The 27,659-nt window shown below is 38.3% G+C and overlaps 1 protein-coding gene across 1 annotated transcript in view; it reads left to right on the top strand.

Moving 5' to 3' along the window:
• ITGA8 (integrin subunit alpha 8) overlaps positions 1 to 27,659 on the top strand; it is a 195,973-nt gene that overhangs the window by 17,874 nt on the left and 150,440 nt on the right. The window contains exons 3-8 of the mRNA XM_068986916.1: positions 9,729 to 9,829; positions 13,018 to 13,141; positions 18,857 to 18,918; positions 20,523 to 20,568; positions 23,820 to 23,945; positions 25,355 to 25,399. Of these exons, the coding sequence (XP_068843017.1) occupies positions 9,729 to 9,829; positions 13,018 to 13,141; positions 18,857 to 18,918; positions 20,523 to 20,568; positions 23,820 to 23,945; positions 25,355 to 25,399 (504 nt within the window). The remainder of the gene's footprint in view (positions 1 to 9,728; positions 9,830 to 13,017; positions 13,142 to 18,856; positions 18,919 to 20,522; positions 20,569 to 23,819; positions 23,946 to 25,354; positions 25,400 to 27,659) is intronic.

Here is a 27,659-nt window from a genome sequence, read left to right as displayed (position 1 = left end):
GTCGCTCAGTTGTATATGACTCTTTGCAACCCCGTGGACTGTAGCCCACCAGGCTCTTCTGTCCATGGGATTCTCCAGGCAAGAATACTGGAGTGGGTAGACATTTCCTTCTTCAGAGATCTTCCCAACCCAGGGATTGAACCTTGTCTCCTGCATTGCAGGCAGATTCTTTTACCATCTGAGCTACCAGGCAAGCCCTAATACAAGGAAGCCCTACACAATGCTGCATGTCAATTATATCTCAATACAACTGGTGGGGAGAAGAATAACATATTTTTTAATATTAAATGATAAAATGAATTAGTGTGGTATTCCCTTAAAGACTTGAAAATTCACAATAAGATGATCAAGAGTATAAAGGCTGAAGAGGTATTCTTTCAAGGTTTTTAATTGTGGTTTTGGGATATAAGGAAGCATTCATTTGGAAGTTTCATTTTCCCGGACATAAAAATTGATCCAGATTCTTTTCTTTTATTTGTTTTTTTTTAGACACAGAGTTCTCTGGTTACCAATATTTCATTTTGAATTTTACATAGATCTATTCCTTATTCTCCGATAGTATAATTTAAATGAAACATTTATAGCATATGCTGATCAAGGGAAAGATTACAAACAGTTAAAGACTTCCTTTCCGCTTTTCCTGATTAAAAATGCCTGGACAGCTCCTGAAACAGCTTGAAGAAAATCCCTAGTGTGAAACACGGAAGGTGATGACTGGAAGTTACAGGGAAACTTACTGTTTTTCTGGGACAAGGCTGAGGACTTTGTAAAAGTTTTCAAAAGTCCTCCATCTGCCACAGAGTTTGGTTGCACCTGTGTTGGTTTCAGTTCTCTCTCTACTGGTGATCTATCCTCACTTTGTGTAATTCCCCCCATTCTACTCAAGGAGAAGATTAGAAAAATCTGCTTGTGGCCCATGTGTGCACCATACCTACACTCCCTCACTCCTGCTCAGAAATTAATACTCATGAAAAAAGAGCCACCCACTGGGTTGTACCTTGATTGCCCAGAGACCAAAGCTATCAATTTAGAGAGACAGCTTCAAAGCTGTCAGACAAACCAAATCTACTTGATTGCCACCACCCATCACTCAGATTAGCCTACAGATCTGATTGTTTTTTCTTCTTTTTTTTGCCACATGGCACAGCACGCAGGATCTTAGTTCCTAGACCAAGGATCAAACCTGCTCCCCACCTGCATTGGAAGCTTGACCACCCGGGAAGTCCCCAAATCTCTAGGTTTTTATCTTTAGGTTTTCTTTTTTTAGATCAAAGATGTAACAATGTTCACTGTAACAACTCAAATAGTACAGAAATATACACAATTGAAATATAAAAAGTCAATAAAACATGTACACGCCCTGCCTTCAAGAAAACCATCAGGAACAGTTCTGTGTCTATACATTTACACACCCACACACAGAACATTTTGAATTTAAAGGATTATACTGAACAATATACTATACAAGCTTCTGAATGAATAGATGGAAGTTTGGTAATTTATTCAATAAGCAGGGAGGTACCACTACGTGTTAGGCACTGTTTTAGAAGTGGAGAGTACAGAGGTGAAGCCGAAGACATCTCTGTTCATGGGATTCTTGTATATCTGGAAGGGAATGGATAGCCAGTAAACAGGCAAACTAATAAATAAAACTATCTCAATGAATGGTAAGTGCTATGAAGAAAAGTCTAAAGGGTAACAGGAGAGAATGACTTAGGGTGGGATGAGCTAGCTGCTTAGGGAGCGAGTCTCAAAGGAAGTGGCATTTGAGCTAAAACCTGAGTGACAGGAGGGAAGCAGCCTTGCAGAAAACAGCGGGAAGAATATTTCAGGCAGTGGGAGTGAGGAGACAGTCATACGCCATGAGGAGACCGAAAAGCCTGGGCATGTTTAGGAAAGGCGGTGTGTCTAACCTAGGAAAATGGGGGGAGATGAGGTTGGACAGACAGGTGGGGGGCCAGGTCATGCTGGACCCCCCCAGCTATGTCAAGAGGTACCATCGCGGAGGTGCTATGACAACAATTCAGGGGAAAAAAAGATGGATTTTTCAGTTAGTGGTGCTGAGACAACAGGCCTTTCAAACTGAAAGTAAGACACCCATGCCATATCCTATATAAAAACAAATTCTGGGTGGACAACAATCCACATAAACAAAGTTGAAACACGAGCAAAGATTGAGAAGATACTAGCAACATATGTGTGGGGAAAAAATCAGTACTCAGAATATATGTTGAAATCTTCCAATCAATGAGACTGAAATCAAACCAGGAAATGAGGAAAGGATATGAACTAGCAATTTGGAGAAGAAAAAAGTATATGGTCCATAAGCATAAAAGGGTGACCAACTCTACTGATAGTCAGGGAAATGCAAATGAAAGCAGAAAAAATGAAAGGCCATCCCATAGTCCTCCAGGCTGACTAAAGTCCTGCAGTGGCGAGAGTTGGCAGTCCCTCTCTCATTCCTTGCTAGTGGGCATGGAAATTGAAAAAGGGTATTGTGATGTCTGTAACTGTGAAAAAACTTTAGTTTTCAGTTCTACCTGGTGGGAATACAAGTGTTTGTTACATAAGACCTCGTATCTTCCTGTACTTTTTCTTTAAAGGCTCAGAAAAGCTAAACACGAAAATATATTTTATAGACAATATTTGATATTAATGCATCTAAATCTGTCATATATATATATATTTAATTTTAGATTGAAGTAGAGTTAATTTTACAGTGTTGTGTTAGTTTCAGTTATCAATGTTGTTATTCATCAATGGACATGAGTTTGAGTAAACTCCAGGAGTTGGTGATGGACGGGGAGGCCTAGCGTGCTACAGTCCATGGGGTCACAAAGAGTTGAACACGACTGAGCAACTGAACTGAACTGAAGTGACAAAAGACCATTAACAAAGTAAATAAATGAAAATCCAGAAGATTCAGTTGTACATATACCTGTATCTATTCTTTTTCAAATTCTTCTACAGAATATTGAGCAGTTTCCTGTGCTATGGAGTAGGTCCTTGTTGATTATCTGTTTTAAATATAGCAATGTGTTCATGTCAATCCCAAACTCCCAATACATGTTTTAATAGTTGAACAGTAGTCTTATTTTATAGATAACGGGAATTTCTTTTTGTGATGGTTTTAATTTGAGATTCAGGATTGCTCCATGAATTTATGAAGTATCTGATTTCTTCTTCCCTACAATAGCTGTTTAGGTCCTAAGACCTATTTTTGATTGAAATTTAGTCTTTTTCTCTTATTGATTTGGGGACTCTTTTACATATGAAATCTATTGATTTCTCCTTTGAAAAAAAATCATCTGGATTTTCATTTATTTACTTTGAGCAGTTTCCTGTGCTATGGAGTAGGTCCTTGTTGGTTATCTGTTTTAAATATAGTAGTGTGTTCATCGGAGAAGGCAATGGCAACCCACTCCAGTACTCTTGCCTAGAAAATCCCATGGACGGAGGAGCCTGGTGGGCTGCAGTCCGTGGGGTCGCTAAGAGTCGGGCACGACTGAGCGACTTCACTTTCACTTTTCACTTTCATGCATTGGAGAAGGAAATGGCAACCCACTCCATTGTTCTTGCCTGGAGAATCCCAGGGACTGGGGAGCCTGGTGGACTGCCGTCTATGGGGTCGCACAGAGTCAGACACGACTGAAGCAACTTAGCAGCAGCAGCAGCAGCAGCAGCAGCAGCAGCAACAGCAGCAGTGTTCATGTCAATCCCAAACTCCCAATATATATTTTAATAATTGTCCTTTGAGAAGGTGATGCCATCCAACCATCTCATCCTCTGTCATCCTCTTCTCCTCTTACCTTCAATCTGTCCCAGCATCAAGGTCTTTTCAAATAAGTCAGTTCTTTGTATCAGGTGGCCAGAGTATTAGAGTTTCAACTTTAACATCAGTCCTTCCAATGAACATTCAGGACTAATTTCCTTTAGGATGAACTGGTTGTATCGCCTTGCAGTCCAAGGGACTCTCAAGACTCTTCTCCAACACCACAGTTCAAAAGCATCAATTCTTCGGTGCTCAGCTTTCTTTATGGTCCAACTCACATCCATACATGACTACTGGAAAAACCATAGACTTGACTAGATGGACCTTTGTTGGCAAAGTAATGTTTCTGCTTTTTAATATGCTGTCTAGGTTGATCATAACTTTTCTTCCAAGGAGTGAGTGTCTTTTTATTTCATAGCTGCAGTCACCATCTGCAGTGATTTTGGAGCCCCTAAAAATAAAGGCTGCCACTGGTTCCCCATCTATTTCCCATGAAGGGATGGGACCGGATGCCATGATCTTTGTTTTCTGAATGTTGAGCTTTAAGCCAACTTTTTCACTCTCCTCTTTCACTTTCATCAACAGGCTTTTTAGTTCCTCTTCACTTTCTGCCATAAGGGTGGTGTCATCTGCATATCTGAGGTTATTCATATTTCTCCTGGCAATCTTGATTCCAGCTTGTGTTTCTTCCAGTCCAGCATTTCTCATGATGTACTCTGCATATAAGTTAAATAAGCAGGGTGACAATATACAGCCTTGACGTACTCCTTTTCCTATTTGGAACCAATCTGTTTTTCCATGTCCAGTTCTAACTGTTGCTTTCTGACCTGCATACAGATTTCTCAGGAGGAATGTCAGGTGGTCTGGTATTCCCATCTCTTTCAGGATTTCCCACAGTTTCTTGTGATCCGCACAGTCACAGGCTTTGGCATAGTCAATAAAGTAGAAATAGATGTTTTTCTGGAACTCCCTTGCTTTTTCGATGATCCAACGGATGTTGACAATTTGATCTCTGGTTCCTCTGCCTTTTCTAAAACCAGTTTAAATATCTGGAAGTTCACAGTTCACGTATTGTTGAAGCCTAGCTTGGAGAATTTTGAGCATTACTTTGCTAGCGTGTGAGATGAGTGCAATTGTGCAGTAGTTTGAGCATTCATTGGCATTGTCTTTCTTAGGGATTGGAATGAAAACTGACCTTTGCCAGTCCTGTGGCCACTGCTGAATTTTCCAAATTTGCTGGCATATTGAGTGCAGCACTTTCACAGCATCATCTTTCAGGATTTGAAATAGCTCTACTGGAATTCTATCACCTCCACTAGCTTTGTCTGTAGTGATGCTTGCTAAGGCCCACTTGACTTCACATTCCAGAATGTCTGGCTCTAAAGTGATCACACCATTGTGATTATCTGAGTTGTGAAGATCGTTTTTGTACAGTTCTTCTGTGTATTCTTGCCATCTCTTAATATCTTCTGCTTCTGTTAGGTTCGCACCATTTCTGTCCTTTATCGAGCCCATCTTTGCATGAAATGTTCCCTTGGTATCTCTAATTTTCTTGAAGAGATCTCTAGTCTTTCCCATTCTATTGTTTTCCTCTATTTCTTTGCACTGATCGCTGAGGAAGGCTTTCTTATCTCTCCTTGCTATTCTTTGGATCTCTGCATTCAAATGGGTATATCTTTCCTTTTCTCCTGTGCCTTTGGCTTCTCTTCTTTTCACAGCTATTTGCAAGGCCTCCTCAGACAGCCATTTTGCTTTTTTTCATTTCTTTTTCTCGGGGATAATCTTGCTCCCTGTCTCCTGTACAAAGTCACGAACCACTGTTCATCAGGCAATCTGTCTATCAGATCTAGTCCCTTAAATCTATTTCTCACTTCCACTGTATAATCGTTAGGGGTTTGGTTTAGGTCATACCTGAATGGTCTAGTGGTTTTCCCTACTTTCTCCAATTTAAGTCTGAATTTGGTAATAAGGAGTTCATGATCTGAGCCACAGTCAGCTTCCGGTCTTGTTTTTGCTGACTGTATAGAGCTTCTCCATCTTTGGCTGCAAAGAATATAATCAATTTGATTTGGTGTTGACCATCTGGTGATGTCCATGTGTAGAGTTTTCTCTTATGTTGTTGGCAGAGGGTGTTTGCTATGACTAGTGCATTCTCTTGGCAGAACTTTTTTAGCCTTTGTCCTGCTTCATTCTGTACTCCAAGGCCAAATTTGCCTGTTACTCCAGGTGTTTCTTGACTTCCTACTTTTACATTCCAGTCCCCTATAGTGAAAAGGACATCTTTTTGGGGTGTTAATTGTAGAAGGTCTTATAGGTCCTCATAGAATCATTCAACTTCAGCTTTTTCAGCATTACTGGCCAGAGCATAGACTTGGGTTATTGTGATATTGAATGGTTTGCCTTGGAAATGAACAGAGATCATTCTGTTGTTTTTGAGATTGCATCCAAGTACTGCATTTCGGACTCTTTTGTTGACTATGATGGCTACTCCATTTCTTCTAAGGGATTCTTGCCCACAGTAGTAGATATAATGGTCATCTGAGTTAAATTCACCCATTCCAGTCCAGTTTAGTTCACTGATTCCTAAAATGTCGATATTCACTCTTGCCATCTCCTGTTTGATCACTTCCAATTTACCTTGATTCATGGACCTAACATTCCAAGTTCCTATGTGATATTGCTCTTTATAGCATTGGACCTTGCTTCTATCACCAGTCACATCTACAACTGGGTGTTGTTTTTGCTTTGACTCCGTCTCTTCATACTTTCTGGAGTTATTTCTCCACTGATCTCCAGTAGCATACTGGGCATCTTTCAGTGTCCTATCTTTTTGCCTTTTCATATTGTTCATGGGGTTCTCAAGGCAGGAATACTGCAGTGGTTTGCCATTCCCTTCTCTAGTGGACCATGTTTTGTCAGAACTCTCCACCATGACCTGTCCATCTTGGGTGGCCCCACATGCCATGGCTCTTAGTTTCACTGAGTTAGACAAGGCTGTGGTCCATGTGATTAGATTGGTTAGTTTTCTGTGATTGTGGTTTTCATTCTGTCTGCCCTCTGATGGAGAAGGATAAGAGGCTTATGAAAGCTTCCTGATGGGATAGACTGACTGAGGGGGATACTGGGTCTTGTTCTGATGGGCAGGGCCATGCTCAGTAAATCTTTAATCCAATTTTCTGTTGATGGGTGGAGCTGTGTTCCATCCCTGCTATTTACCTGGGACCAAACTATAGTGGAGGTAATATAGATAATGATGACCGCTCTCAAAAGATTCCATACATGTAGTGCTACAGTCTGTGCCCCAACCCTGCAGCAGGCCACCACCAACCCAGGCCTTTTCTGGAGACTCCCAGACACCCACAGGCAAGTCTCCTGTGGGTCACCATTCCTTTCTCCTGAGTCCTGGTGCACAAGGTTCTGTTGTGCCCTCCAAGAATCAATTTCCCATCCTGTGTAAGTTCTGGCAGCTCTTATGGTGGGGTTAATGGCGACCTCCTCCAAGAGGACTTATGCCATATCCACACCCAGAGCCCCTGTCCCTGTGGCAGACCACTGCCGACGCATACCTCCTCAGGAGGTGCTCAAAGACAGTTCTGTCTCAGTCTCTGTGGGGTCCCTGGGTCCTGGTGTGCACAAGGTTTGTTTGAGCACTGTGAGCATCTCTGGCAAGAATAGGGTTTGCTTCTAAATGTGAATTCGCCCCTCCTGGCACTTCAGAAGCTGTAGATCACATTCAGTCACTATAAAACTTTCCTCTAGCTTTTGGCTTAGTTTGGGATATACCAAGGAGAGAATTGCTTTGGTAACAAATGGCTCCACCGTCTCCCACTGGCCCTTCCAAGAGTTCTCTGGAGTTGACAATGCACTTCAGGTAACCTATGCCATCCTTCTGCTTCAGAGGGATGTGTGGTCCTATCTGAAATGCATTGCCTCATGTCACAGGAGTTTGGTCAGCAAATAGAAACCACTTTGGGCTTCCCTGATAGTTAAAATGGTAAAGAATCTGCCCACAATGCAGGAGACCTGGGTTCAATCCCTGGATTGGGAAGATCCCCTGGAGGAGGACATGGCAACCCTCTCTAGTATACTTGCCTGGAGAATTCCGCAGACAGAGGAGCCTGGGGGGCTTCAGTCCACGGGGTCACAAAGAGTCAGACATGACTGAATGACTAAGCACAGAGTATTATAGCCAGGAAGGAATTTCATGCAGACTGAGAAGTATATGTTGGATCACTGGAAAGACTGGGGCTGGGAAGGTCAGAAAGGTCACTGCCTGCAGATCAAGGTATCAGAAAGAGAAGAACAAGTATCCAATACTAATACATATATGTGGAATCTAGAAAAATGGTCTGACAGTGAAAGTCACTCAGTTGTGTCCAACTTTGCAACCCCATGGACTATTAGCCCACTAGGCTTCCTCTGTCCATGGAATTCTCCAGGCAAGAATACTGGAGTGGTTAGCCATTCCCTTCTCCAGGGATGATCTTTCTTGCCTAGACACAAATAGAAATGTTTGTATTTTCTTTTTGTAATATTTATTGGTTGCATTGGATCGTCATTGTGACATGTGGGATCATTTGTTGAGGTGCACAGATTCTCTAGTTGTTCAGTGTTCAGACACACAGGTTCAGTAGTTGCGGCACGCAGGCTTGTTTCCTCCATGGCATGTGGGATCTTAGTTCTCTGACCAGAGATCAAACCTGCATCTCCTACATTACAAGGAGGATTCTTAACCACTGGACCACGAGGGAAGTCCCAGAAATGTTTATGTTTTCAACGTTATGCTCTAATCTGTAAGATGCTCCAGTTCTTTGCCTGTTGTGTGCATTTTAGGTGAGGATTTCCAGAACTTGCTTTTTATATTTTAAAAGTTCAGAAACGTCTAAAGCATAATATTTTAAAGAAGGAAATTCACAATTTTTTTCTGACGTATCAAAGTGTCATTTTTTGATTGACTAAATATATATATATAGTTTCTTTCTTTGAAAAGTGTGTAATCACATGTAAACTCAACGGAATTTTAATTACATTTATACTTTGGCCTCACTTAATAGAAGTTAAAAGTTCATTTGTAATGCATTCATTATAGAGTCAAGGAGGGAAAAGCAAAATGCATACCAAAGAGAACACATACTAATAAGATGCTTTAGTATAAATGTCTTTTTGAAATTCATTAACCATTACTGAGGAAGTTCAGTTAGAACCACGTGGGAAATACGTCGATTGGCAACAGGAGTAAAAGAAAAGATATTGCTTTTTATTAAGACCTGAAGTGTGTCATAATTGGGTTGAGTCTTTACTCAGATGGTCCCCTCGTGCTGACATCTGCCAAGTGTGGATAAAGCTGTGTTGAGGTATTTTTTCTGTGGCTGCATAGACATATGTTACTCAGTTAAAAACCAGGAACCTGGAATCCTTCAAGTTTCCAGCTAAGCCATGCCTAGAAAGCTGTGCTTCCTGGACCAAGGGGATTCCAGGTAGTTTTACTTTCAGAAAAGATTTGGAATTCCCCAGAGTAGTTATGAAATTTACTCAGCGTTTAAATGTTCTTTTGATGAATTTGTGAGGGAGAAAGTGGTCTCCCCGTCCTATTCCTCTGCCATCTTAGGACCGCCCCTCAGAGTAGTTATGAATGTTTGGTCTTCCATCTGATACAAATCAATGACCAAAGTGCAGATTCCAGACTGTCAGAGTCTACATCAAGTTTGCAGTACCCTTATCCTTGAAAATGTAAGTCATTTAAAAAAATGCTTTAAGGTAGGAACTGTCATGTTCAAATATGTATTTCCATTTGACTGGTATTTTTCTAAGTGGAAGGTCTAGCTTAGACTTAATCCAATAACCGCCCCCTCATGTGTATGGAAATTGTTTTTTAATGGACAGATTCATTATCACGTATTTTAATTGGCTGCCAAGTTTTACAAATGATTAACGATCTATGTGTCCTCCTTGCCAGACAACAGAAAGATAAGAGTTAATGGAACCAAGGAACCTATAGAGTTTAAATCGAATCAGTGGTTTGGAGCAACAGTGAGAGCTCACAAAGGAAAAGTGGTGGTGAGTATCAGCTGTGTGCTGTTGGGGCTGCTATGGAGTAATATGTACGCTGAAATGTTTTAAAACTCGTATGTACAGAAATCCATTCGTGTAGGAACATAGCAGATTTTCAAAGAGAAGATTATCAGCATTACCAAAAATATTAGTGCTTAAAATTAAAGAATCTATTTTAGTCTTTAAAGCAATGGGAAATAAGGCTGGTTTTCCAGAAAATTGGGTAGATCTTTTCAAATATTTCAAAAACTAATAAGGAAGATAGAAAAATAAAAGCTAAACCCTAAAAAGGTAAATATTTTATTGCTTAAGACTGACGTAAAAGGCTGATAGAAATTTGACCTGAAAAACAGTGTCACTATTAGGACTGCTTTCAAGTTAATCTCCTGTGGCATCATTGGTCTTCTTTAGAAGTATCAGAAAGTTTCCTTTAAAAATACGGCAACCATAGAGGACCCTGCTGTCATTTATGGCACAGTGTTCTGCTTATGGTTTCCTCTAAGAGTTTTATCGTTTCTGGTCTTATGTTTAGGTCTTTAAATTCATTTTGAGCTTATTTTGTATCTGCTGTTAGAAAGTTGTTCTAATTTCATTCTGTTACACATAGTTGACAAGCTTTCCCAGCACCGCTTGCTGAAGAGACTGTCCTTTCTCCATTGTATATCTTTGCCCCTTTGTCAAAGATAAGGTGAACACCTTATAGGTGCGTGGATTTATCTCCAGGCTTTCTATTTTGTTTCATTGATCTATGTTTCTGTTTTTGTGCCAGTACCATACTCATGTATGTCAAAAACCATCACAAGATTATAATTATCCTATTTAAATAAATATATAAAAATATATAACTACTGATTGCATGGTTCTCTGAGTTCACTGATAATTTTTAAAGATTTCTCACTCCCAGATAGAGATCTTTGGCTTTAAAAAGCTGTGACTTTATGATTCTCTTCTCTGTAGTTCCAAGTGATAATACATGTCTAATTTATTGAGGAAAAATGATATTAAGCTGATCTGAAAATATATTTTTGGGGGGAATTTTTTTACTGTTGGCTCTAATTTACTTACAAAATAAATTAGTAACTTTGGCTTTTAGAATTTGTTTAAAGCTCTTTGATTATGATTTAATAAGTATCTAAAAGGAAATGCTTTGCTTTATTTGACATAAAACAGGTATCAAATATAGATGACCCTCTTTAGTTACAAATACAGCATTTACAGGATCTCTGTAGAATTGTTATTTGCTTTAATATAGTTCTCAAATTCCAGAATTGGTTTAAAAAAAAAAAAGCAACCTCTTTAATCCTTTAGCGCCTTACAATGTATGTGAATAACTATTGAAAAGCTGATTCCATCTATAACTGCTCAGGGTTAAAAAAAAAATCTTTGGATACCATATTGATTTTAAGTCTTCAAATTTTATCTGTAACACTATTGTGCATTTATTCAATATTTGTAGAAGTCTTCAGAATCATTGAAAATATAAATGACACACCGTGTTCATAATAAAAATGTTTAATATGAGGGCATGCTTGCAATTTCGAAATTATGAGATAGGAAATAGAATACTATAAAGTCCCTTTTCAGTTTTAATAAAGAATTAAATTCTACCCTATGTGACAATTATTAGAACATCAAATTGAGATGAACAGAAGTATAGTTTTGAATATTCAGGAATCATATGTGTACCTGTTAAGTCTGGGTCAAAGCCCAAATACTGTCATATCATTGTGCTTCACATCTGTGTGAAACTGAGCTGGTATAGAAAAGATAACTTTTTAGGACAGAAAGCAGGCAAGCACTGGAAAGAATCTTCATGGCACTGAAATATTCTATGGTGATGTGGAAAGTGAGGCGAATTGGCTTATACTGAGTCACATAGGTAGTGCTTTCCCTGTTCAAACTCCTTAGCATTCCACATTATGTTAAATGTCTTAACCATATACCTTCTCAGATCACTAATAGGGCCCTAAGTTAAGAAACTTAGATGAGTCAGAGTTTTTCAGTATTGGCCAAGACATTACAATCTAGAAGGAGACCAAAAAAAAAACAAAAAAACCCAAACTTAAGTTTTTGAGCAAAGATGATTTATATTCTCAAGTAAGAAGGGTGCTACTTTGTAAACTAATCTTTACTAGAAGTCGTTACACATTAGACTGATTACCAAGGATGTGTTTGGAATTGTGAAAAGACTAAAATTGGGATCTGCTTTCCATTTTCCGGTATTGTTTCAAGTGTGATGTCATCAAATTTGGAGAGAAGCTAGTGGTTCCATAGTCTAGAAAAATATGTATTTCTGTATCCTTAGAAGTGAGTGCTTGAATATTCAGAAAAGAACACACTTATGTAGGATTCAAGCTAGCGAAACAGAAGTCAAAAAGGTGCACGTGTTTTTATTGCTTCTCTCGTTCCTAGCAGTGTTCTCTGCTTAAAGAAGATTTCATGTATCATCTTTTATATCTGATAATCTTTCCAAGTAGCATGCTGTTGTTATAATCCAAGCTTCTGAAGAAGCAACCAGAGGATTTCACTCAAGAATTATATTTTTCTTACCATTATTCAATTTTTGTTTTGTCGTGAATAAAAATCATTAAATGAAAAATAAGCCCATTGTGATAAGGGGGTATCAGTCCAAATGTAAGTCATTGTTTAAAAAAAAATCATCAGATACACCCTCACTGAGAAACCAGGGGAATCCACAAAACAGAGGTTTATAAACTCGTCATCATCTTGTGATTTGAAAAGAGTTTTCTTCAAGTAATAATTAGACAAAGAAAGGAACTAGTTCTTATTTTAAGACATTGCACTAATTCATTCGCTGTTTAAATGGTCATTTGCTTTTATGCAGGTCCAATGTAAAGAAAGAAAAAGAAAATATGAGTTCTTTACCTTTTGTAAATATTTACTTTTGTCAGGCTACTTTTATTTGATTTAATATCCTGTGGGACAAAATCTCATTCTTTTGTATATGTTTAATTTGTTCCAATTCTATGGTATATTAATTTTGAGAAATTGACTTAGGAAGTTTAATTAATTCTGACTACCAAGGTACTGATTAGCATACTGGAGGCCAATTAAGTCATCTAATAATTTAGTATTGTTTGTTACAGATTTAGGTCCATTCAACAAGCCAAACCAAAGCATAGTATGTGGAATCTACATTAAAAAAAATATTTATTGTCTTTGATGTTTCACAGGCTTGTGCTCCATTATATCACTGGAGGACTCTTAAACCAGCACCAGAAAAGGACCCAGTTGGCACTTGCTATGTAGCAATTCAGAATTTCAGTGCGTATGCTGAGTACTCTCCTTGTCGGAACAGTAAGTTATTTTTATTCTTGAAACTGAACTTAGCTCACTAGTTTTTCTGCAGTAGCCCATGCAGGTGATCCCCAAACACCATTGCTAAGGAAAAAAGCAATGACGTAAAAGACTGACAGTCTCACAGGAGGCCTAGCTGTGACATGGGAACCAGGACATGGAATTCTGCTGATTCTCTTCTGTATTTTAGAAGAATTCTGCAGTCAAATTGATTGGCTCCTTATTTTAGGCCTTAAGCTCTCCGACTTTACTCAAAACTCACTCTGCATTTGAAAAATGCTAACTGTCCACTTGTTAATTGCAGGAAAGGTGTTAGTTAGCATGGTTGTACCTAGAGGCACCTGAACAGGTCTCCATCCGGCCTGGTTCTCACTGGCTGTTGTGTTCTTTGGCATCTGTGTACTCAGGTTGTCAGCATGATATACCTTCCTTCTTTATGTGTTTAATCCCATTTTTCAAAATATTCTGTACATTTGGAGTCCATGTCTCATCTGGCAGTTCTGGGAATCTTCTGGTGAAGTATCCTTTAAAGCAAGCCTGTAAGCGCCATCTTTGGAGCACCACTGTTCAACCCTTTCCTTTGGGAATATCACACAAGGACCTTGGGACAGCACTCTGGATTCATGGATCTACTCAGAGCCCTTTTGTGAATTCTTCCACTTTTCTGTCATGTAGAGCATTGGGGTTTATCAGTAAGAAACCAATGGATTTTTATTCTTATTCTTAAGAATTCACAAGACCATGTTAAAGAAAGAAATGCCATTGAAAATAACATTCTGATGACTGATTTCAGGATATTGATTTTAAAAAACTCAACCTAAATTAGATTCCCAAAACTATAAGTAAAGTTTACCTATTTCATGTGAATATTTTTAAATTTCAAGATTAATTTAGGCCAGATAATGAGCAAATTGATATCAGAGATCAAATAGTGAAGTAAAGAATGGATCAGGGGTATTAGAAGGTTCTTAAAGAGGCCTCTAAAATGTAGAAATCAAAAGGGCTGGGAATGAAATAGTTAATTCTGGGAGCTTGTGGTGAGGATTTTGGTAAGAAGATTATAACTTCCTGTTTTAAAATACTGAAATAAACCAGGCACTTTCTCACATCTTGGCAAGTGTCAGCTGAACTGAATAATCAGTCAACTCAGAATTTTACTTTGAATGGCTTTAAAAGAGGTGTTGCTCATAGGTAATAGGCTCAATGATATCCATAGGTAATAAATTCGATGTCGGTGGTCTCAGTGATGAGTACTAATTAGTCTATTGTTAAGGGAATAAAGCAGAGAACAACAGAAAGCAAATCTGTGCCTTCAAAAAACATATTCTAGTCCAGAAGAGAGATAGCATATGTGTAAAAAAGAAAGTTCAGGTCCAGCAATTCAACTTCTAGGTTTTTATCCAAAAGAAATGAAATCACTGTCCTGGAAGGGTATCTGCCCACATGTCCATTGCAGCATTATTTACAATAGCCAAGACATGGAAACCACCAAAGTGTCCATCAGTAGATGAGTGGATAAAGGAAATGTGGAATAGAAATGGGATATAGATATATACACAATGGAATATTATTCAGCCATAAAATATAATGATAAAATCTTGCCATTGATGACAACATGCATGGGCATTACACTAAGTGAAATAAGTCAGACAGAGAAAGAAAAACATTCTGTATGATATCATATGCAGAATCTTTAAAAAAAAAAACACAAACTCACAAAAAAAGAGTACAGATTGGTAGTTGACAAGGTAGGGGTGTGGGCTAAATGGGTGAAGGTGGTCAAAAAGCACAAACTTCCAGTTACAAGATATATCCTGGGGATGTAACTATAGTTAGTGATCCCATATTGTACAGTTGAAAGTTGCTATGAGAGCAGATCTTAAGAGCTTTATAAAGCTGTCATTATGTGGTGGTGGATGTTAACTGCATATACCATAGTAATCATTTCACAGTATCCATATTATTGTTGTTGTATACTTTGGACTAATGTTAAATCAATTATATCTCAACAAAAAATTTTAAAAATAAATGTTTCTAATAAAACATCAGGTAGTGAAAAGTGCTACAGAAAAAATATAGCAAAGCAAGAGAGTAGGGAGTGACATGCCTGGGTAGGGAGAGGAGCCTGTTTGGACAGGACGGTGGGAAGGGCTTCTCTTAGCAGTTATTACAGCAGGAAAGCAGGGGCTTTCCAAGCACAGGCAACAGTCATTAAGAGGGATATTCCATGTCACGTTCCGCTCAAGGTGTTGTGCCCCTGGGTTCAATAAGAGGTCATTGTAGTAAGTCCCCTACATATGAACCTTCAAGTTGCAAACTTCCTAAAATGTGAATGTGGGTTCGCATCTCCAGTCACGTGAGTTAGTTCACATGTCTGGCATACTGTGCCCCATGCATGCATGCTCTACAAGTGGCTGTGCTTTTGTGTACTTTACTGAACAGTACAGTACAGTAGTACAGTACCTTTATTTCAAGCCCAGGATGTCTGGAAGCAAGTGTAAAAGCAGTGATGATGTAGCTGGTACTACGGTATTGTTAGATTAAAAATGTTTGATTTTTTGTCTTTTTTTTTTTAACATGTTATTTGCGTGAAAAGTTTTATAAACCTATGACAGTGCAGTGTTATATAGCCGATTGTCTTAGTTCAGTATCTAGGCTGTCTTTGTTGGATTTACATCTTATAAACAAATTGGGCTTACCAACACTGAGAACTGAACTTGTTGGATGTAGGGGACTTACTGTATTATTATGCTTATGATGAAAGTCAGGTAGAGCAATAAATAATTTATGAATTTATTCACACAATTAATGATAGAGCTTAGATTCAAACCTGAATTTGTTTCATCGATTTTTACACCTATCCATATCATATTTCTCGTGATTTACTAAAAATACCTCCCATAGCAGTAAACTATTATGGCTGAAATGACAAGTCCATGCTTTGCATGCCTCCTGCCTCGATGATATATCTTATTCCAACCACCATCAGGGATGACTGTTTAGAAAACTTGTTACTGCTTCTTGTTCTGCCTTTTATCTGACTGCCCATGTGATGGGAGAGCTCAGATTAAAATACTGCACAAGGCATCTAAACTTGTGGGATAAGAGTTTCAGGGGGAGTTTGAATTATTATCTAAAAATTTAAATTATAGTATGGTTACATTTTGAATTACATGGGTACATTATGTTGCCAATTTATTTAGCACTTACTTTCCTAAATAAAAGGATAGCTTGGCAAAAGTAGTGGTGAAGTTTATGTTGAATTGAAGAGTAACCAAACAAATGGTCAGGAATTCTTCCCTCTCTAGCACACAACTCCAGTGTTCACATCCTCCTAATCTCTCTCTTACTGGGCGTACTTCCTTCTCAAAGGCACCCAAGGAGCCCACTTCCTGTGTTCTCTGAGGAGTTCACAGTTCATTAACACAAAGCAGCTTGTTCATGAGCGTGTGGTCAGTATCACAGAACAGAAATATTACTTTCAAAAGAGGATTCTAAGAAGCCGCTCATGTTCATTTCACACCACAGAGCCCCGCTACTGATACTTTGAGCGTTTTGGGTGGTAGTCTGCTCATTCATGCTAATGACATGCCTGTCACTTTATGGTCATTCATAATTCAGGTGGCAATAGTTGACAGACACCCTTCCAGTCTCCTTGGAAAGCAAACACGTGAGAGCATCATTCCCTGAATTCCTGAGTTTACTCTGGGACATAATTGTAAAGTTCACAGAAGCTCTGAAGTTCTGGGAAGAAAGATTCCTTCAGCTCTCATAAACTATAATTCTAAGAGAAAAACTTACTTTACAAAGGAAATAACCTCCCATTTCTATCATAATCACCACTTCAGCGTTTGAAGTTAGCTATTTTCTTAATGAATTTTGTGAAAAATTATTCAATTTTTTTAGTTTCCTGTTTTGAAGCAAAGTGATTTCAAATGGTCCTGTTTCTTCCTTTCTGAATAATTTACAGTACTGAAAAAATCAGAGTTGATTTTCAAAAGAATTTCTAAAAAGGTTTTTGCATTAAAATTTATTTCTTAAATATAGTCAAGATTACACATTTGTATTTACATAATCATATATCATGTATTCATCTATATTTCTGAGTACATACAAATATTTACACACACGGACTTCTAGAAGAATGGTACCTGGACATTTGAGGTTATACAGATGAGACTTTAAGGAACTCTGCAACATTCAGAATTATGAACCAGAAATATAGTTATAAAATAAAATATATTGTAAGGTACTGTGCAGTAAACATCTGTTATGAGGATAGATCTGCTAACTGTTTTCACCAGAAAAAAACAAACAAAAAAGCAATAGCTGTTTTGCAGGAGGTGCACAGGAAACTTTTGGAGGTAATGAATATGTTTATTCCCTTGATGGTGGTTGTGGTATTGTGCTATCAGGCATATGTCTAAACTCATCAAAATGTACACATTAAGATGTGCATTTTTGTATATTAAATATACCTTAGCAAAGCTAGAAAAATAGAACTTAGCCTAAAAGAGCCCACAAAACCTCAATTGACATTTGAATTAAAAACAGATCACAAAAAAAAAGCACAATAGAGTATATGAGGTAAAAAGTATTTTAAAATATAAAGGGAGCATCTGGAAAGAATGGCTGATGACAGTGCTAAAATTAGCTAAGAACTAACCAAAGAAAAGAAAAAACAGAAGACATTCTAGGAAAAGCTGCAAAGGCCAGATCCATTTCAGAAATCGTCTGCAACAAGCACATGCCCAGCCTATAAATTCTTCCTGTGATGATATGCATTTCCTTTCCTGCCCTCTTATTTTAGTTTCCATTCAGGAGTATCCTTGATAAGAAAGGGGTAATTATTTTCATGTTTAAATCTAACAGTATAATAACTGAGATTCCTTCCACTGAACTGTATTTTGGTTTTAAGTGCTTGAGAAATTGTAGATGCTCTTTTAAAGTGCAATTGACAAGTAGTACATTCTTCATTCTGATGTCCCAGGATTCTAATATGCTGGGAATCCACATGTTGACGGGCTTATGGTTTAAAAAGCTGTGTAATAAAATCCAACTGGACATTCACTTAGTGAATTGCATTGCAGAGAGTATAAAATAAGCCACTGCTAGAGAGTGTTCTCTTTTGTGAACACTAGTGTCCCTGTGAGATGCCTTGTGATCAGAAATGCAATGTCCAAATTTACCTAATGATAATAGAATAATTTGAAGTTAATTTTGTATGAGAGATCATGAAAATTAAAACTCTCATCAGTGCTCCCAGCAGAAACTGGCTCCACACACGTGAGCCAGTTTAGCTCTCTTTTTCTTGTAGCATTGCTTCAGTCAGAACACGTGGGTGCCCTGGAAACACATTACTGCCATTTGCGAAACTTGGAACATAACTGAGAGATGGACATATTATTTCTTCAAATAAACATGAGTTGTAAAACCTAGTATCATAACTTCGAGGAACATTATTCCTATTGATCTTAGTATAAAATGACAGTGTCATTTGGGATAAGAAAACAGATTGAACTCTTTAAGAAATTACTTAGAATAAATTTTTAAAATAAGTAATAGAACACACACTGATCATTTTAAATTTAGAAGTCTATAGGGAAAACAAGAGAGTATCCGTTATTAAAAATATAAAATATATTAAAATTTAATTATTAAAAGTATATCTTGGCAATGATAGCATTATATATTTGTATCTTTTGATCATTCCAGGCAATGCTGATCCTGAAGGACAGGGTTACTGCCAAGCAGGATTTAGTCTGGATTTTTATAAGGTAAATTCTTTTGGTCTTATAGCTTCTAAAATTTATTTTACCTGTTTGATTTTTTTTTTTACCCCCTGCCTCATTCCCATTTCTATCTACCCCCTAATAACTGCCACCATCAAGAGAACATTTAGGTATATACTTAACCTGTTTTGGCAATTTAAATTTTTTTGTTTGTAAAAATCTCTGCATGTGATAATCTGTTAATAGAAAAGAAATACACAGGTTGAAAAACAACAGTCTTTTTAAATGAAAATCACAAAAACTTAGTAAAGAAATATGTTTCTAAAAAGATCACAAGAATCTATAATTTTTATCTCAGCTGTAATTGGATGATTAGATTTCACATTACTGTTGAAATTCACATATCCTTTCACAAAATTAAAAACAGAGATATCTAGTAAGAATATAGGAAGCAAAGATGCCATGGTTTTGACATCTAAACATCTAAATCTCAACATCTAAAATCTTACTTTCTTTGTCTTGTGTGTTTTTCCTCACTGAAAGTTAAGGATGCAGGATATGGAAGGTGGGGTGATAAGGAAAACAGAAAATTTTTATCTGGAGTTTTCAGTCTCTCTTGGGAAAGGATGGGTTTGCAGATGTGTAGGAAAAGATAGGCATAACTGTGACCTTGAAATAGACAGGAACCAAATTTTCTTTTCATTGCTATAGTCTCGAAAGACCATGTCTGCAGAACTGTGCATCATGAAACATGTAGATCTTTTGCTTACCTGAAAGTGTTAGTTGCTTCAGTGGTATCTGACTCTTTTGTAACCCCATGGACTGTAGCCCGCCAGACTCCTCTGTCCGTGGAATTCTCCAGGCAAGAATATTGGAGTGGGTTGTCATTTCCTTCCCCAGGGGATCTTTCCAACCCAGGAATTGTACCCAGGTCTTCCACATTGCAGGAAGATTTTTTACCATCTGAGGCACCAGGAAAGCCCTTTGCTTATCTGAGGCAGTGCCAAAAGCCTGAATATATATATTCTCAGGGGAGAAAATTTTACTTACCTAATTGAATCTAATTAAAATTATTTAATGTGATCACACATAAATAACAAAGCTATAAAAGGAAAGAAAATGACTTGCATGACTCAGATATAAGGGCCTCTTTTAAAAATTACTTTATGTATGCAAATTTTTGGGGCAATGCTTATGAACAGTGATTTCTCACCCAAACACCAATACAATATACTAACACATATATATGGAATTTAGAAAGATGGTAATGATAACCCTGTATGCAAGACAGCAAAAGAGACACAGATGTATAGAACAGACTTTTGGACTGTGTAGGAGAGGGAGAGGGTGGGATGATTTGAGAGAATGGCATTGAAAAATGTATACTATCATGTAAGAAACGAATCGCCAGTCTAGGTTCGATACAGGATACAGGATGCTTGGGACTGGTGTGCTGGGATGACCAAGAGAGACGATATGGGGAGGGAGGTGGGAGGGGGGTTGAGGATTGGGAACTCATGTACACCTGTGGCAGATTCATGTCAATGTATGGCAAAACCAATACAGTACTGTAAAGTAAAAAAATTAAAATGACTTGCTTAAAAAAAAAATTCAGTTTTTCAATTGTTATTGCTGTTTCTGTTTTGTAGAATGGAGACCTTATAGTTGGAGGCCCTGGAAGTTTTTATTGGCAAGGTATGTCCCGTTAGCAGAGAAGAAATCCCCTTGGTTGTTTCTAACAAGGAGATGAAACAGAAATAACATCAAGTGCTGACTTTTTATTATGTTAATTTTATCTCCAAATTGTTAGTTTCTCCAGTGAAGGAAGCATCATTTCAGTTTGCGTTGATACTCTGTGATATAAATGATACTTTACAATACTGTGACAACTGCATTCCTTTATTCAATAAATGCATATTGAGGCCATGCCAGACTTTGTGCTGGATGCTGAGGATACAGCAATGAGTAGGAACTTGCAGAGGTTACCAGCTGGAACTTTTTGGCCAGCCTAATGCTTGAGAAACTCCAGGCACGATACTAGCAAGGAAAGGTATGTCAAGACAGGGCTGTGAGAGCATAGGAGGCTTCTCTGGGGTGGTCCCATGCAGGGGTATCGTGTCCTCTGAATGCTGGCTGACAGATGAAATATAACCTGTGCTCTGCAGTGAAAGCACCAAGTCCTGACCACTGGACCACAAGAAAAGTCCCACGAATATGTTTCGGTCTTTTGTAACTGAATAGGTGTAGGTGAATCCTAGTCTCTGAGATGGAGAACACTGGAAAATGAAAGACGATGGGGTGGGAGGGGGCTGGGGAAGGCAGATGATGAGTTTGCTTTTGGTTATGTTGAATATGAACATGTCTGAGATGTCCAGGACTTTTCATATAAGTATTTAGATATGTGAGCATAAACTCAGAGACAATATCTAGGCTGAAATAATAACTAGCATACTGGTGATAACTGAAGCCAGGAATGTGAATGGGATGCCTAAAGAGAGATTACAGAGAATACAATTTGGCTGTCAAGTTTAGAATAAAGATAGAGTAGAATATGAGATGAATAGTTGAGTGAAGTGGTTTTTGTTTTTAATGGAAGACACCTGATCATGTTTAAAAGGCCAATGTGAAAGATACAGATGAGATCGATTTATGGTAAAATTTTACATGAAATTACTGTACTGTTTAGCTTAATTCGTAAGTATACAGATATGAATATCAAAGAATTAACCTTTGAAGCCTTTAAACATTGTTTTGTAAACTGGAAAGTAATATATTTTGTGTAGGGGTTGAATGAAACGTGTGTGTTTGAAAAGATTTTGTTCTAAATCACTTGATTAATTTCACATAATTCTTTCTTTACATTGAAAAAAGGGTATTATACCAATGATAGACTGAAAATCAGCCCTATCAAGGGCACAGGGATTTGTCTGAGACAGATACTTTAAATTTTTACTCAGTCTTAAGATTATATCTATAGAAGCAACTAAAGGAAATAAGCAAAGACACTGTGTTCATGGAAAGAGGGAGAGGGTATTCAACTTTTACCCACAGAAAATTGGCAGATTGTACAGACATTGTTCAGAAACGCATGTGTAAATACAATCATCTTAATATAAGAGCAGTCATGTCAGTCACGGCCACTTGGAGATAGTTATGGCCTGGTTTAACAGTTTTATTCTTTTGGAACTTCAAACAGAAAAACTGTGGGAATGGGTGAATTCCCAGGGAATAATTTGGCTTTAAATTTAATATTCAGTGTTAGTCTCTTGAAAGCAGTCCTCCAGTTTTCTCCCAAAGAACATGAGATCACACTTTTTCCTTAGATGTCCACAATACATATGGGAATGCATAAAAGTTTTAGTGGAACATTGCTGGCCGTCTTTTTGATTCATGTCTATCTCAATACAATCATGTTTCAAAACTTCTGATAGTGACTTTATTTGGGGAGATTAGCCAGTGTTCTTATCATATCAATGCTGGCAGCCATGGATTCTCTTTTTGCTAAAACTCTGTATTTACTGGGCCGCGCTGCTTTCCATTGTCTTACTTTTATGTTTTGTGCATCTTTTTTAGCATAAAGTGTGACTGACTTAGAGATTATGTAATTTCTTCCTTTAGCTTAAACTGATATGTTTTACAATCTATTAACTTAGTAAGTGATTTAGAGCTAATACATCTGTACTCTGAGAGAACACAAAAATTATTACTAGAAGCCCAAAAAGGACCTTGTTTGTAATGCAGAATATTCCATCAGCAAAACCCCATGACCTTACGGAATGTACTCAAACTCTTTCCAGAGGTCCCCAACATTTTTTACGCCAAGGACCGGTTTCATAGAAGATAATTTTTCCACAGACTGGGGGTGGGGGATGGTTTCAGGATGATTCAAGCACAATAGAGTTCACACTCTTATGAGAATCTGATGCCACCACTGATCTGACAGGAGACAGAGCTCAGTTGGTAATGTGAGCTATGAGAGCAGCTATCAATACAGATGAAGCTTCACTTGATATCCTGCCTCTTACCTCGGGCTCAGAGACCCCTACTTTAGGTCACAGTTTCCCCATCTGTAACAAGATATATTTTGGCTAGATGATCTCAAAGCTAGAGGGTGTTTCCTATAGCCAGAATAGTCGAGAATAAAAATTTAGTCAAGTAAATTTTGCCTACAGGTGTCTTCACTCTTAGATATGTTTATTATTTGGATGTGGAAGGAGTATGTAAAGGCAGGAGAAAACGGATACAATTAAAGGGTACAGGATTAACAGATCAGACTACTATATGTGAAAAAAATAAGTAGCGAGGATATACTGGATAGCACAGGGAATTACACCCATTATCTTGTACTGATCTCTGAAATATTGAATCACTATGCTGCATGCCTGTAACTAACATAATATTGTAAATCAACTATATTTTGATAGAAAGAAGGGGAAGGTGAGACGAATCAGGAGGTTAGGATTGACATACATACACTGCCATGTGTAAAACAGATAGCTAGTGGGAAGCTGCTGGGTAGCACAAGAAGCTCAGCTCAGTGCTGTGATGACCTAGAGGGGTGGGATGGCGGGGGTGGGGTGGGAAGGAGGTCCTAGAGGGGAGGGGATATTTGTATGCACATAGCTGATTCACTTCATTGTACAGCAGAAACTAACACAACATTGAAAGCAATTATACTCCAAGAAGAAAACAGAAAAAACATGTTATATAAAAAAAATTACATAGTTCATCTTTGGTTCTTCTGTCAGCATGGAAAGCTCTAAGCAACTGTTAGTGACTTTACCTTGCAATTCTGGAGCAAGGCAGGGAAATTCACTGTCAAAAATGCAAAGCAATCTCATGATCATTTTCAGGAGCATGAATGTTGTTCAAACGCCTTGTGTCTGCATGGGGAGGGCCTGACTCACGCATTCATTCAGTTAACCTATTAATCTGTTTGACCACAGGTCAGGTGATCACAGCCAGTATTGCAGATATCATTGCAAACTACTCATTCAAGGATATCCTAAGGAAATTGGCTGGAGAAAAGCAGACAGAAGTGGCTCCAGCTTCCTACGATGACAGTTACCTTGGTGAGGTGCATTGCTTGAGATATTTGTGATTTCTCAAAAGAAAAGTATATGAAATGTTGAGGCAAATTTTATCCCTCACTCATTTGATAATATATGGCACCTTACGGAAATTTTCTTAATAGCTTGACGTGGACTCTTAACTTTCTTGTCTTTTGATTCAGCTGTTATATATAATCGACATAGTTTGATAGCTATTTTATAGGCTCCCTGACAGTCTATTGCACATAAAATATTTTGCCAATTGTAGATATTGTGTATCAGTGAGGATGCCCTGTGCTACCTGGACAAAATGATGCTAGTCTTTTCCAGTTTCTAGAAAGAGCAAAAAATTTTCCAGTTGCTGAAATGTTCTCAAAATGTGCAGCCACACAATGCCATTTCATCACTATTGTCTCTTTGGTATCGTATTGGCATTTTGATTCCTTAATGAACTTTAAAAAAGTGTAGTTCTTTTATCACCTTACCTCATTTTAGAGCCAAGTAAAATTCGTGGGGAATTATCATCGAAGGTTCGAGTACAAATTGACACCTGCTATGGGCACTTGTCATCTACCTCTGCAAGGCTTAAACCATGTGCTGCTGCAGTTGCTGACCTTCAACACCCCCCTGAAAGGAGTTCAGGGTGGAGAGCAGAAATGAGGCACTCTATACTCTGGGAAAACTGGCAGAACAAGTCTTCAGATAATTAGATATTCTCAGGAGATGATTTTATGAGCCCCAGTTCCTGTATCTCCTCATATCTAGAAAAGCATGAAATTCCTTCATGGTGACGACTGCTCCTTTTGACTAGCAGAAACCTTCAGTGAAAAATTATGTGCTTGAATGCATATACTCCCCCTTCACCAAAATCACATATATACTTACCTTCCTTCCTAGCTCTTTGGAGCAGTTGCCTAGAGCTATCTGAAATGCTGTCTCCTGAGCTATAGTCCTCATTTTGCCCCCAGTAAAACTTAATCTGCAACTCTCACATTGTGCATTTTTCTTAGGTCAGCAAAGGTATAAGCAGTAGGCCGTGTTGGTGATCAGAAATAGCAAAACCTGAGCGTAAGAGTTAGCCTTTTAGAGTAATGATATCTGATTATGATGAATCAGCAGCTCTTGAAATGCAAAGACCACAATTCACATGTAAAGATGGGCAATGGAGCATTCCTGCTTCTAAAAGGGACCTCAAAATCCAATCATGTAGCCACACTCAGAAGGCTCAGATCTATTATACTTCTAAGATTTAGTGTAAGTCTTGGCTTGATTAGTTCTCCTCTTTATAGAATTCTAGACTTTTATATTACAGTATTTGTCAGGATTTCTGCACCAAGTAGTGCTATGATAGTTCCTTCATGTTTCTAGATTATGGATTATTTGTAAAGGCATCAAACATCCGATTCTCTTGTCTCTTTTCTTTAAAACAGGATATTCAGTTGCTGCTGGGGAATTTACTGGGGACTCTCAGCAAGGTGAGAGACATGGTTGAACTCAAGCCACCTATAAAACACGGGAAAAGTAGAGTGATCTGAAAAAGCTCTTTTAGGAATGTGATTTTTAAATGATTCTGAAACTTTTAATCAATATTACATTTGAATAATCTTATAGCATTGTAGCCATATGAGGCTGCAAGCTCCAAAGTTCCTAGTATGATGGTTGATTTCTATTTTTTTCCCCAAACTTATTTATTTTTTATTGAAGAAAAATTACTTCACAATACATTTCTGTTTTTTCAACGAAATTCTGAATGTTTATGGGATGTGAGAAGCAGTAGTTGCCATGTATCTCAGATGGCATAATACCCCTTCATTTTTAGTATTTGACAAGTCCGATCCTGAAACAAGTCAACTCCATTTTCTCTGACCATGGTGTCTTTAGGTGCCCATAGTAAATATCCATGCATGTATCTATACTTGTTCCCGTGAAGCTGGAATGTAGTGTAAGACCTAGAGTCTCTACGCAAAATTCAACATCGCTATTTGAATGGCTTTTGCAAACTTGGAGTGCTTATACCTGAACTCCTGATCATTCCATTTACACGTGCTCTCCCTTCCATCAGCTCCATCTCAGTAAGTGACAATGCCATCCTCCAAGCTGCTCAAGCAGAATACCTTGCAAGTCAGCCTTGGATTGTGCTCTTTCCCCCACTCCCTACCCTTATCCAATCCATGAGCCAATTCTGCTAACTAAACGCAAAAGACAGCCAGAATCTGACTCTCACTTCCTCCACAGCTACCACTCTCAGGTCTCCATCAGCACGTTTGCAGTAGCTTCCTAACTGCTCTCCCTGCTCTCATCTTTGCCCTCCTGTAGTCTAGATCCAGGAGGCAACTGGTCCTTTAGGAACAGAAGTCACATTGTGTTACTTCTTGGCTGAATGATTCCCCAATTCATTCAGTGTAAATCCTGAGTCTTCGCAATGACCTAAGAGACTCTGTTCATGAGAGCCCATTTACTTTAGCCTCATCTCCTTACCCTTTACTCCTCACCCCAGCCATCCTGCCCTCCTTGCTGTTCTTTGAATTCTCCAGACACACGTCTACCTTAGGACCTTTGCACGTGATGTTCCTTCTGATTAGAATGTATATCTCCCAGATCTCCATAATATTTACTCCCTCACTTTCTTCAGCTTTCACTAACCTGTCATCTTCTTGCCAAGACCTCCCCAACCACCAGGTAAATCATAATTCCTTCTTCCTCCCAATTTGAACATCCCCAGTACCATTTTCCCTGCTTAGTTCTTCTACTCTACACTCATCCCCTTCTAACATGACATTAATGGACTCTACTTTTCAAATTAACTGCCTCTTTCAGCTCAAGTATAAACTTTATGAGAGTAGAGAATTTTGTCTTCATTCCCTGCTGTAGCCTATGATTGCTTGTCAATGTTGATTGAATGACTGAATTTACTGATACTACTTAAAAGTCTAACATATAAACCCAAATGAATCTTCTCTGATTATTAACACTCCAAGAGCATGAATGCCCAACTCTGCTGGAGTTTAGTATATGGGGTAGAATTAATGCTAGAATTTGTGCTATCCATTTAGGAGCAGGTTTGAGGAAAGGGAAATTTGAATGGAAGGGGACTTTTTTTCCTAGGCTCCCTTCCTTTAAATTAAACTAACATTTTAACCCCAAATGAATCAAAGGATAGTTTAGATTTACAGAACTGAGAACTGGAAAGATCTTTGATAATCAGTGAGTTCCAACTCCTGTCTTTTGCAGGTGACTGGAAAAAGTTAGGTTCAAGGATTGATCCTGGGTTTATGGAAGACCCAAGGACTAAAACCACTGCTTTCAGAATCTAGAGCCATATCATTGTGCGTTGGAACATTCGGTCCCCTTTCCACCAGAGTTGCTGCTTCTATCTCTATTATCAGAGCTTCCTTCTTTGCATACTCTTGGTTATGAGGATGCCCTAGAATTCTGTTCCAGGGTGGCCAGGCTCAATCATTTATTATATGTGGTTTTTCCTTAGGTAACTGAAATCGCTTGAACACTGTCCCTTAGTGGGACAGGAGATGGTATTTTGTGCACTAGCACAGGAGACTAGTTCAGAAGACAGTGAAAGCTGGAGAAACCAGAGTGAGAGGTTTAATTGACAAATCCCACACAGATCTGAGAAGGCAGGCTTATGTCCTAGAGGCTGAAACGCATGGAGGCTCTGGTGGAGACAGTTGATTCTCAAAGTACAACTTTGAGTCCTGTTTTCTTTTTCTGTAGCAAAGG

This window comes from Capricornis sumatraensis, chromosome 15, assembly GCF_032405125.1.
Source record: "Capricornis sumatraensis isolate serow.1 chromosome 15, serow.2, whole genome shotgun sequence".
Taxonomy (NCBI): Eukaryota; Metazoa; Chordata; class Mammalia; order Artiodactyla; family Bovidae; genus Capricornis; species Capricornis sumatraensis.
The sequence above is the reverse complement of the archived record's forward strand: the minus strand, read 5'-3'. Positions and strand labels throughout refer to the sequence as shown.